Source organism: Nelumbo nucifera, chromosome 3, assembly GCF_055504915.1.
Source record: "Nelumbo nucifera cultivar China Antique chromosome 3, China Antique-T2T, whole genome shotgun sequence".
NCBI classification, from domain to species: Eukaryota; Viridiplantae; Streptophyta; class Magnoliopsida; order Proteales; family Nelumbonaceae; genus Nelumbo; species Nelumbo nucifera.
In genome coordinates this window covers 24517944-24530133 of record NC_142651.1, presented here as the reverse complement: position 1 = coordinate 24530133, position 12190 = coordinate 24517944, and the positions used below count along the sequence as shown (strand labels likewise).

General features: G+C 46.3%; 1 protein-coding gene across 1 annotated transcript; it reads right to left on the bottom strand.

The window, feature by feature from the left end:
* Positions 1–945: 945 nt before the first annotated feature.
* On the bottom strand, positions 946–3152 carry LOC148801042 (uncharacterized). Its single transcript, XM_088900306.1, has 3 exons — positions 2910–3152; positions 2091–2547; positions 946–1805 (listed from the first exon to the last, which is right to left on the bottom strand). Exons 1-3 carry the CDS (start codon positions 3150–3152, stop codon positions 946–948), a joined length of 1560 nt encoding a protein of 519 aa, XP_088756432.1.
* Between the last annotated feature and the right edge of the window lie 9038 nt (positions 3153–12190).

Genomic DNA, 12190 nt, shown 5'->3' with positions numbered 1-12190 from the left:
AGAAGTGTCTTTCTTTTACTTTCGAGTTGTAGTAGCGGGCCACGCGTTGCTGGTAGGCAGCCGCCACCTTCATCTATGCTTGCTCCCGGGCTTCTTCCAACAGATCTAGGTTGGCTCTAAGGGCTTCGCTGTGCTCTGCTTTGTTGTAGGCTTCGACTTGGAGCGTTGGCCAGCCGATCTCTACTAGGATTACCACCTCCATACCGTAGGTCAGGCTGAAGGGAGTTTCTCCCGTGGCCGTCCATGGTGTGGTTTGGTATGAACAGAGTACATTGTTCAGCTCATCGGCCCATAAGCCTTTAGCTCGGTCCAATCTCGTCTTCAATCCATTTAGGATGGTTCTGTTGGTGACCTCAGCTAGGCCATTTATCTGAGGGTAATCCACTGAGGTGTACTGCTGTTTAGTGTCAAGGGAGGCACACCACTCGTGAAATTTGGCGTCATCAAACTACTTCCCATTGTCGGTGACTACGAGGCACTTCCTGCCCCCCGTTGCTTGTAGAAAAGGGCCGAGGAGGTCCATTCCCCATTTTGCGAAGGGCCAAGGGCTGCTGAGGGCTGAGAGGGTTGTTGCAGGTTGATGACATATGTTGGCGGGTCTTTGGCACTGATCACATCTTCGCATGAGTTCAATTGCATCTTTGTGAAGTGTTGGCCAGAAATATCCCTATCTTAATGTCTTATGGGTGAGGGCCCTGCCGCCGAAGTGATTTCTACAAATACCTTCATGTATTTCTCTAAGCACGTACTCCCCTTCCATGAGGCGGAGGCATCAAGGTAAGGTAGGGTGAAAAATCTTCTATATAATTTTCCTTCAAGCAAGGTGTAGTGGGCCGCCTGACGTCGAAGTCATCTGGCCTCATTCCTGTCGTTGGGCAACTGTTCCATCAAGAGGAAATTGATTATGGGATCCATCCATGATGGCTCGGCCCCTACTAGTAGCACTTAAGCCTCTTCAATGGACGGCTGAGGTAGCTTCTCCACGCGAACTGTGCAGTCGAGGACCGTGCCCGAGGTGCTTGCCAATTTCGATAGGGCATCGGCCCTTGCACTGTCAGCTCGTGGGACTTGCTGCAAGGTAAAGCGTCGGAAATGGTGGGCTAGCTCTTGGACTTTGGCGAGATACTTGGACATGCTTTGTTCTCTCCTTTTGTACTCATCATTCACCTGGTTCACCATCAACTGAGAGTCGCTAAAAGCTTCAATATGTGAGGAGCCAAGGTCCTTGGCTAGTTGCAGTCCACCGAGGAGGGCTTCATACTCGACTTCATTGTTGGATGCTAGAAAGTCGAACCTCAGCGCATATTTGATGGTTGAGTTGTCTAGGATGAAGAGGATAAGGCTAGTGCCGCTTCCTTTGGCATTGGATGACCCATCCATAAAAAGCTTCCAAGTAGGGGGAGCATCTCTAGCTAGACACCCTTCTGGTTCATCTTCTAGGGCCCGAGGGAGAGCTCGTCTGAAAGTACACTCCATCATGAAATCTATGAGGACTTGTGTTTTGATGGCGAGCCTCGGCTGGTACCATATGTCGAATTCGAAAAGCTTGATATCCCATTCGATCAAACACCCCAAGGTCTCGGCCTTGGCGAGGACTGCTCTGAGGGGCTGGTTTGTCAACACTGTGATGATATGAGCTTGGAAGTATGGCCTAAGCTTCTTGGATGAAACTAAGAGAGCAAAGGCCAGCTTCTCCACTTCGGGGTATCTAGTTTCGGCATCGCATAGTACCTTGCTGACATAGTATACCGGTTTCTGTGCTCCATCTTCTTTGATCAGGATCGACCTAACTACTTCGTCCCCGACTAGCAGGTACAAGTATAGAGTTTGTCCTAGGACTAAGAGGTCCAGGAGGGGAGGGGAGGCGAGGTACTCCTTGAGTTCATCGAAAGCTCGCTGACATTCCTCTGTCCACTAGAAATCTTTCAGTTTCTTGATGGCTTGGAAGAAGGGAAGACATCGGTCAACTGACTTTGACATGAAGCAGTTAAGTGCCGCCACTCGGCCAATGAGCTTTTGGGTTTCCTTCATCGACCGAGAAGGTGCCATGTTCAGTATGGCCTATATCTTCTCAAGGTTGGCCTCAATGCCTTGTTGAGTAACAATGAAGCCTCGAAACTTGCACGAAGTGACGTCGAATGCACACTTATTGGGGTTTAACTTCATATTAAACTTCCGCAAAGTGTCGAAGGTCTCGAATAGGTTCAAGGTGTGTGCTTCGGATTTCAGGCTCTTCACCACCATATCATCTACATAGACTTCAACGTTCCTCCCCATCTGATTCTTGAACACTTTATTAACAAGACACTGGTAGGTAGCTCCTATGTTTTTAAGCCCGAAGGGCATCACCTTGTAGTAGTATGTACCATGTTCGATGATGAAGCTAAGCATTTCATATCCTACAGTGGCATCCATGAAGCTAAGCATTTCATATCCTACAGTGGCATCGACAAAGTGGTCTATTCTTGGCAAAGAAAAACTGCCATTGGGGCAGGCTCGGTTAAGGTCTGTGAAATCAATACAGATTCGCCATTTCCCATTAGCTTTCTTAAACAAAACCACATTCGACAGCCAATTAGGATAGTACACCTCTCAGATGAATCCGACGTTGAGTAGCTTGTCAACTTCCTCTCCTATGGCCTTCCATCATTCCGGTGCAAAGTTCCTCTTCTTTTGCCGAATTGGCCTAGAGCTTGGGTCCACGTTCAGCCTGTGGGTAATGATCGAAGGTCAATTCTGGGCATGTCAACAACGGACCAAGCGAAGACGTCGGTGTTAGTTTTGAGGAAACTTACCAGTTCGGATAAGCTCTCTAGGGGAAGGTTGGACCCGACGCAAACTGTCTTCTCGGGCTCGTCCTCTTCCAGGGGAACCAAGACGAGGTCCTTGACGGGTTGGCCTCAGCTCGCTGGCTCCTCCTTGAGGTCAAGGTCCTCAAGTGGCAATGTTTCTTTGCTCTTTCCCTTCAGCACTGCCATATAGCACTGGCGGGCGACATGCTGATCCCCCCGAACAACTCCGATGCCATGCTCGGTTAGGAATTTGAGGGCGAGGTGGTAGGAGGACATGGCGGCTCGCAACGCGTGAAGCGTCGGCCTCCCCATGATTGCGTTGTAAGAGGAGCCAATCTTCACAACAAGGAACTCCGTCATCCTTGTTACCTATCGAGGATCTCTTCCTACCATGATTGGTAGGGTGATATTTCCTTCCAGTCTAACGACATTGTCGGAGAAGCCGACCAGTGGGACATTGACGGGCTGGAGGCACTCTGGCGCTATCTTCATCATTTCAAAAGCTTCATAGAAGAGTTTGTTTGCCAAGGAGCCACTATTGACGAGAATCCTCTTGACTAGGAAGTTTGCTACTACGGCCGAAATTACCAACGCATCGTCATGGGAGATTGTGATCCCATTGAGGTCTTCATTCGTAAAGGAGAGGTCTTCATGCTGCTTTGGCCTCTTGGGGGCTGGATCCTAGACGTTCAATTGCCCGACGTAGGCCTTGTAGGCCGACGATGATGACATCGATGACTTCGGCAACCTGCTGGTGCTGTTGCTGCTGCTGGGAGGATGAAGTGTCGGCTTCGTCCTTGACGAACTGCTTCAAATGCCCGCAGTGGATAAGGGACTCTATTTTGTTCTTCAACTCATAGTAGTTCTCGATGTCATCGCCGACGCCGTGGTGAAACTTGCAGTACTTTTTGGGGTTCCTCTTCATCTTCTTTGGCCACTTCACGAACTTCTCCTCACCAATTTGCATTAGGATTTGGGTCCGGGAGGAGTTGAGTGGCGTATATTGGCTGTAATCCGTGGTTGGGGCCAATGGCTACTTGTTATCTTTGCTGCTATCACTTCGGCGGTCTTCATTCTTTCTTTTCTTTCCCGAGGGCTTGCCATTGCGTTCGGTCTCTTGGCGACCGAGCACTTGAGGGCAGAGCCAGCTTGGAGTCCATTGATGGCGGTGTGCATTGAGACCATGGGGTCGAGATCCTTGACCTCGAGCTCTTCCTTTTGAAGCGGTCGATGTAAGATTGCAAGCTTTCGCCTGGTTTCTTCTTAATGGACAAGAGCGAGACGACGCTCTTCTAGCACTGTCTGCTATTGATGAAGCGGGCGAGGAACATGTTGGTGAACTGCTCCCACGAACTGATTGACCTTGGGGGGAGGCTGGAGAACCAGTGGCATGCTGCTCCCTTTAAGGTGGCCTAGAAAGTTCGGCACGCCAAGGCGTCAGAATACCCATAAGGTATCATAAGCGCTCTGAAACTTTTTAGGTGGTCGTCGTGGTCCGAGGAGCCATCGTACATCTCCAAAGTAGGAGCCTTAAAGTGTGTGGGGAGAGGCTCCAAAATGATTTATGGGGTGAATGCGTCCATACAGCTGACAGAATTGCCTTGACTAGTGGAGGCACCGACTCAACTCTCCTTGACTTGGTAGAGCTCGTCTTTGATGGTCCCGAGCTCGGCTCGCAACTCGGTAAGCCCTGGATCGGTGGGGGCATGAGCCCTACTTCTATCTTTACGGACTTGGTGGGTGTCAGCTCGGATTCCTTAGTACTCCGAGGCCGGGTCGTGCGCCCCTCTGCAGGTGCGACAATCATTCAAAACGTCCAGGAGATCCGAGACAGGAGTGGGAGTGTCGCAACGTCGGCTCTCTCCCCAGGTGTGAACTTCAGGGCGGCCGAGGTGTCTGCCATCGTCCCTGGGATTCTCCCTTCGGCGGTGGTGGTGCTGCTCCGAAGGCTGGTAACTATCTTCAGATCGTGTGGGCACTTCTTCTCTTCGGTTGGGAGGTTGGATATTCCTTTGAGGTGAACTGGGGGGTCGGCTATTGCCCGACTCCGATTGCTCGGCCAGCAGATTGTTGCCCTGGCTGAGGGCTGGGGTCACGACGCGCTCATGTCATCCCTGATCCTCTAACACCCCAATAGGGCAGTCACCTCAAGAGGGACCTCCTGCTCAGGGGTAGACTTATTCTACACGTTGAGTGAGGCAGTCCAAACGATCAAGGACTGCCTGAAACTGCTAGTAGGTGACCAGGTTCTGGTTATTCCTGGTTCTTCGCACCATGACTTTTGAACTTAGGAGGACTTGGAGACTTTTCTTCTTATGGGTTTTAAGTAATCGTCTTAGCAACGGTTCCCACAGACGACGCCAATTGTTGTTACTCGGATTAGCCTAGGGCAACGGGGTAAATTCAGTCCCAAGTTCTGAAGGCAGGCCAAAGGCTTTGGGGATTCTGAAGAGGGCAAGCCGAGGCCAAGGACTGTAGGCCAAGGCGAGGTGCTCCCTTCTTAGTACGGTAGAAGCCGAGGACTGCGGGTCGTCAACTTAGTAACGAAATTCCCAGAGATCCGAGGTACTGCAAAACAAGAGATGTCAGAGGCCTCGAGTGAAGACCCAAGGTGGAGACTCCGACGCTCAGTTAGTACGAGGTGTAAGGTGGGGGGGGGAGGTGTAGACGAGGTCTCGATGGTGGTCCTTGGATGCACTGGGTTCCTAGGAGTAAATGATAGTGAAGCGAAGTAAGTGCAAGAAATTAATTCAAGGCACTGGAAGTAAATGAGGGAACTATACCAAAACTCTGAGACTTAGATCCCCTATAAAGAGAGAGTTACCTCATATTTATACTTGAACGAATTGGAAGTAGGTGGAGATGAACGCACTAGATGAGAGCCTTACGGAGACAAGTAACAAGTCCTTGCGAGTATGCCTAATTGCTCCACGGTTGACTCCATACGAAGGCAGCGGGGCTTCCCCCGTGGCTGGCGCTGTCGGGCATTAGTGGGCTGGGCCTCCCAGGCTGTAATGGGCTGGTCCTGGCTAGCCCACATCAAAAACCAAAATCGAAACCAAGCACTCAAGAAACCTTCGGCGGTCGTCTCTCGTCTGAACTCTGAAGCAACTGAAATCGAAACCAGACTGGCAGACACTCAAGAAACCTTCGGCGGTCGTCTCTGTCTGAACTTTGAAGCAACTAAAATCGAAACCAGACACTCAAGAAACCTTTAGCGGTTGTCTCTCGTCTGAACTCTGAAGCAACTAAAATCGAAACCAGACACTCAAGAAACCTTCGGCGGTCGTCTCTCGTCTGAACTCTGAAGCAACAAAAATCGAAACCAGACACTGAGACAAGAAACCTTCGGCGGTCGTCTGAACTCTGCAGCAACTCTTCTCCGGCGTTCTGAAAAACTTGTTCGAACGTCCGAAGAAACTCTGTGGTTCTTCTCTCTGTGGAAAGCATTCTCTCCGGCGGCTCTTCTCTTCGGCAGTTCGAAGAAACTCTGGAAATCAGGATTTTCTCGTCTTCTCTCTCAGGTGGAAATAGGTAATAGTTTGATTTTCCTTCAAAAAAATGAAATCCTCAATTTTTTGTGTTTGTTACTATTGCCGTTTGTGTTTGTTACTATATATGCATGCCGTTCAGCTTCTCTTATTATGTCCTTATTGAAGACCTACTATAAGTGCTTGCCGTTCAGCTTCTCTTATCATGGTAACTTTTAGCAGCTCTTTGAAAATTCAGCATATATGAACCATCCAGTCATCCGCATACAAACATGTTGATAAAGTACAGTCAGGAGTTGATGATTTGTTAATCCTTTGCTTTTCAAATTGATATCTTTCATCATGAAGTAGTTTGTTATTGCTTGTCCAACACTAGAGGATTTGGGTTTATATTCTTATGGAGTTTCTTACTTTGTGCTTCCCATATCAATTTGATGGCGATGGCAGTGGCAGCCTTAGCCATCAATTCCTACTGATGAGACATTGCAGTTGATGAAAGTGTATGTTGTTGCCATATCTCCATTAACTAGTGAATCATTGTATCCTTCTCCCATGTTGTGGCTATTCATAGTTGCAGCTCCAACTATAAGGGCATGTGAAGAACAAATGATTTACACTTTCAGTCACTGAATTGCATAGATTACACATTTTGTTTTCATCAAACAAAAAATAGAGCCTATCTTTTGTTAATAAACCACCCCAGTATACTTTCCATAAGAAAAGTTTGATGTTGATATGGAATTTCAAAATCTGCTCCTCTTCTAGAAGACAGATGGTAACAGGTAATAGTGGAATGGTCACCCCCACTTATTGGCTGGATGAAGATGGACTTTGATGGGAGTTGTGTGGGAAATCCTGGCCCATCTAGAATTTGAGGGTTAATCAGGGATGAGGAAAGAAACATACGTCCCTTTTTCTCAGGTCCAAATGAGCAAGGTGATGTTGCCATAGCGGAATTCTTGGCAGCAGTTTTTGGAGTTACGAAAGCCAAAGAATTGGGTTTCAAAAGGTTAATTATTGGACTGTTCAATTGGATTTCTAAGGACATGTCCATTCAAGTTAATTGGGTAAGAAGGTCTGCTAAAGCTTGGCAGATGGTCTAGCTTAGCAAGGGGTTCACAGACAGTCTATGTTTTGGGCTCAATTGTAATTCTGTGGGGGATTTTGACTCTGTCAAGTTTATTTGTTTATTCCACAACTTCTTGTTCTGTTTTCTCATAATTTTAATAAATTTCTTTGAGTACTGATAAAAAAAACATTTCAAGAGGGGAAGTTCCATTGGTACATTTACATGAAGTGCAGATCCTTGACCCAAAGGGTGGACACCTTGTTCAGGTGGGTCTGATGATCTATAAATGATTTGGCAATATTCTCTGCTTATAGGTGAAATGGATGAACATTTGAGACAGACATCAGATCGGGGAAGCATGGCACTTGTCATTTGATTTGGGTACAGAATTTCAATGGATACCCAGATCTGCTAAGTGCTAGTTCACTTGCTGATTCCCTAAGCTGCAAAGGAGTTAGCAGACATGCCTTGATGTGGGGTAATCATCCTTTGAATACTTGGCCATTGTAAGATTGGGGATCTGAAAGGACCAGGGGGGAGCAGTGCAATACTGGTTCCGTGACACTGCCTATACATCATCAGAAGTGCATACACTTTGTATGTACATAATGTACATTTTCTGATAACATTAATAAAGCATCATCAGTTATTGGTTAAGAAAACCTCCAAATTATTCAACAGATTAACCAGCAAGGGAAGGGGCAAGATGTAGTTGGTGCAAATTTTACACTGCAAAATTTGCATGCTGATGAATGCAAATGAGATTTACACTGCATATCATAGTTACTAAGCAAAAGGATGCAAATTTACATCTGGTTCAGATTTGCACTACAAACAAATACATTATGGAACAAGGTAGCCGCCAACTGGATGGTATTGTGTAATTGTTTCACTAGAGGCAGTGTGGTCCTCCATCTATATCTGTATGCACATAATAACAAAATTGGTTTGTTCCTGTAAATGTTATTAGGTTTGGTTAATTCTTATTGGGAGGAGCATAGGATTAGGAAGAGGAGGAGGGTGGTCTCTCATCTGAATAAACGGAGTGGGAGCTGGGAGAGGGAGAGGGAGAGGTCCCCCATCAGTTGATATATAGTCATAGATAGCCTTTATCTTTAATGGACTTGATGTGTAAACCTGTGATATTTGTTAGAATGTTAGAGTGATGTTCGGCTGATAAGAGTTCTTATTAGCCCAGTCTTATGTCTAACTTATCTTGTAACTGGGCCTGTGTTAATGGGCCTAATCCTGTTTAATGATTTAAGTCATCTGGGTGTCCCATCACTAATCAGGGGCATCCCAGTAATTTCTTGTACTTTGTACTACATCCATCTATAAATAAAAGACTGGTCGACTGGCTAGTACTGTTCGACATTCTCTTCAGTTCTGTGGTTCTCTTCTCTTCTTTGCTACTTCGAGTATAGCTCTTCAGATTACATGGTATCAGAGCATTAGCTCCTTCCTGGTTTCAGCAGGTGCACTCTCTTCTCTTGCTGTCTTTTCATCTTCTCTCTTCTTTTTCTGGGTTGCTGCAGTAAAGACCTAGGAGTGTAAGAGAGTAAAGCAAGTTCGAACCTAGGGTTTCTTTTGGTTGTAGGACTCAAGGGAAGTAAGACCCAGAAGTAGATGTCCTACTAGTTTTTTTTTTGTTTTTCAGCAAGTAGTAGCTATTGGGATACTAAGAGAGGTCTGTATAAGACAGACCTAGTTGATGACTGATTTCAGCAGTCCTAGCACTAGCCGAAAGGGGGAGAGCTTCCTCTACAGTTGCAGCTTCGTGCTCCAGCAAGACTTGCGCAGAACAAGTGGTAAAGACTTAGCCTTCTCTATAGTTGCAGCTTCGTGCCCCAGCAAGACTTGCGCAGAACTGTGGTAACTTCAATTACAGATTTTCTTCAGGTCGGTTATCAGCCCTACTTGGTGAACTTCAGTTACTGCACTGCACAATTACTTCAGGTCGCAGAACAAGCCCTAATTGAAGTAACTTCAGTTACTAGCATTGTGAACTGGTTCAGTTACAGCCTTAAACCTTTACCAGCACTGTGAACTGGTTCAGTTACAGCCCCTTACTTGCTACTTCGGCCAGTCCTAAACAGCACTGCACAGTACCCGAACTGTGAACACTTCTACCAGCACTGTTAACACTGTGACCACTTCGGCCAGCCCTAAACAGAACCACCTACAACACTGTGAATAACTCTTGGACTAAAGTCAGGATGTCCTCACTATCTGGTGAAGTTTCCTCTAGAGATAACAGACCTGTTACAAGGTCCTCAAACCTGGAAAACCCTAATCTGCACAGCTTGCAGATTACAAGTGTGTTGCTAGATGAGTATAACTTCAGAGAGTGGTCTGTCTCAGCAATGCTATTCATTACCTCTCGCGATCTCACAGGCTATCTGGATGGAGACAAGAAACAACCAGAAATTGGCAGTCCTGAATACACCGTGTGGCGCAAGGAAAATACCACAGTCATGTCTTGGTTGCTGGCCTCCATGACTCCTAGGGTGGCCAGAACTGTTCATCACTTCCTTACAACCGCTAAAATTTGGGAGAAAGTATCTAAGACATACGGCCAAAAAAAGAACAATGCTAGAATCTACAAGCTGAATCAAGACATTGCAGCCCTAGGGCAAGGAGACATGTCCGTGGCAACCTACTTTGCAACTCTGGAAGGCCTCTGGGAAGAGCTCGACCACCACTTGATTTTGGATTGGGAAAATGCCAATGATAAAGGGAGGCATGACAAGCAGATTGAGGAGGGCAGAGCCTTCAAGTTTCTGGCGGGTCTTGGCCCTGTATATGAAGGTATAAGGTCACAGATTCTAGGGAGAGATGAATTACCTGAGCTTCACCATGTCTACTACCTGGTGAGGAATGAAGAAGTAAGGAGAAAGGAGATGCAAGTTGACTCCTAGACATAGTCAATAGAACTACCTGGAGAACATTCAGCCTTAGTTTCCACTAAGGGGAATAGATTTTCAGACAAGAAGTCCCTCAAGTGTACCCATTGCGGTGGTGAGAAACACACAAAGGAGAAATGTTGGGTCTTGTACCCTCATCTGAAGTCAGCTGCTCTGAGAAAGGACAAAAGGAAACATAAGGGCCACACAGCAAGTGGAAATCTTGCCACCAACAACAGTAGTGACAACTCACAGAGTACTCAGATAGTGTCCTCTTCCACCACAAGGTAGGCTGCCGACTTCTCTGGACCAAGTACTTCGGGCTTCACAGCTAGTGAGGTAGAGGTTCTCAGCCGGGCATTAGCCCGTCTGAAGAACAATCCTTTAGCTTCCACCTCTCTTGCCAAATCAGGTACAACCTCTGCATTTAGTGCGACTAGTTCCATTAATTCCACCTCTTGGGTGATTGATTCCGGAGCCACTGACCATATGACACATATGTCCTCCTTATTCTCTACATATCATTTGTTGTCTAGCCAGGATAAGATGAGAGTAGCTGATGGGTCTCTCTCCACCATCTCTGGAAAGGGGGTGGTTGACCTAAGCAAGGACCTCTCACTTAAATCAGTCCTACATGTTCCTAGTCTTACCTCAAATCTGTTGTCTGTTTCAAAGCTTACAAAAAATTTGAACTGCAGTATAACTTTCTTTCATTCTCATTGTGTCTTCCAGGACAGATTGACGAGGAGAACGATTGGGAGTGGTCATGAGTATGGGGGCCTCTACTATTTTGATGAAGATGTCAGCTCAGCCTTGCAAGCTTTTACTACTAGTCCGAAAAATGTGGAGTCAATAGCTAGGCTGCACTTGTGGCATGCTAGGTTAGGTCATTTGTCCTTTTCTTCTTTAGCAATGTTGTTTCCCGAACTATGTAAGGGCATTCCGAGTCAGAATTTAATTTGTGATGTGTGTCAAATGTCAAAACAATGTAGATCAATGTATCCAATTTCTAGTAATGAAATTCAAGCCCCTTTTGATTTGATTCATTCTAATGTTTGGGGTCCTTCACCCATTGTTTCCATTGATGGCTTCTGTTACTTTATCAGTTTTATTGACCATTATTCTCGGTGCATTTGGATTTATCTGTTGAAAGGACGTGATGAAGTTCCCCGGATAACTATGATGTTTTGCAAGATAGTTGAAACACAATTTGATAAAAAGATCAAGCAATTCCGTTCAGACAATGCAGCTGAATACTTTGAAAGATCCCTGAACTCATTCATGGAAGATGCAGGCATGTTACATCAATCATCATGTACTTACACCCCTCAGCAAAATGGGGTTGCTGAGCGCAAGAACAGACACCTACTGGAGACAGCTCGAGCCCTTCTTTTCCAGCACAATGTGCCCAAGCAATATTGGTCTCAAGCTGTTCTCACTGCATCATACCTGATAAATCGGATGCCATCTAAGGTATTGGGTATGAAGACCCCTTTCTCTGTTTTGTGTCCCACTCTTCCAGAGTTTCCTCTTCCCCCACGGGTTTTTGGCTGTACATGCTTCATACATGTGAAGGATCCAAAGAAAACTAAGCTGGATCCTAAAGCTACAAAGGGGATATTTTTGGGGTACTCTCTTACACAAAAGGGGTATAAGTGTTATGATCCTGTCTCCAAGAAAAAATATGTCATCAGAGATGTAGTCTTTTTTGAGTCTCAACCTTATTTCCAGTCCTCTCAGAATCCTCTTAAGGGGGAGAGTAGTGGGTTGGAAGAGGATTCTTATTCTCCCTTCTTTTTTGTTCCCATTTCATCACCTTCCACTACCACTAGCTGTAACATTCCGGGTCAACCTAGTGAGACTCCCACTGTGCCAGTTACTTCTTCAGATTCGGCTTATGCTTCTAAAGGTTCCAGTAAACAAGAGAAAGAGATA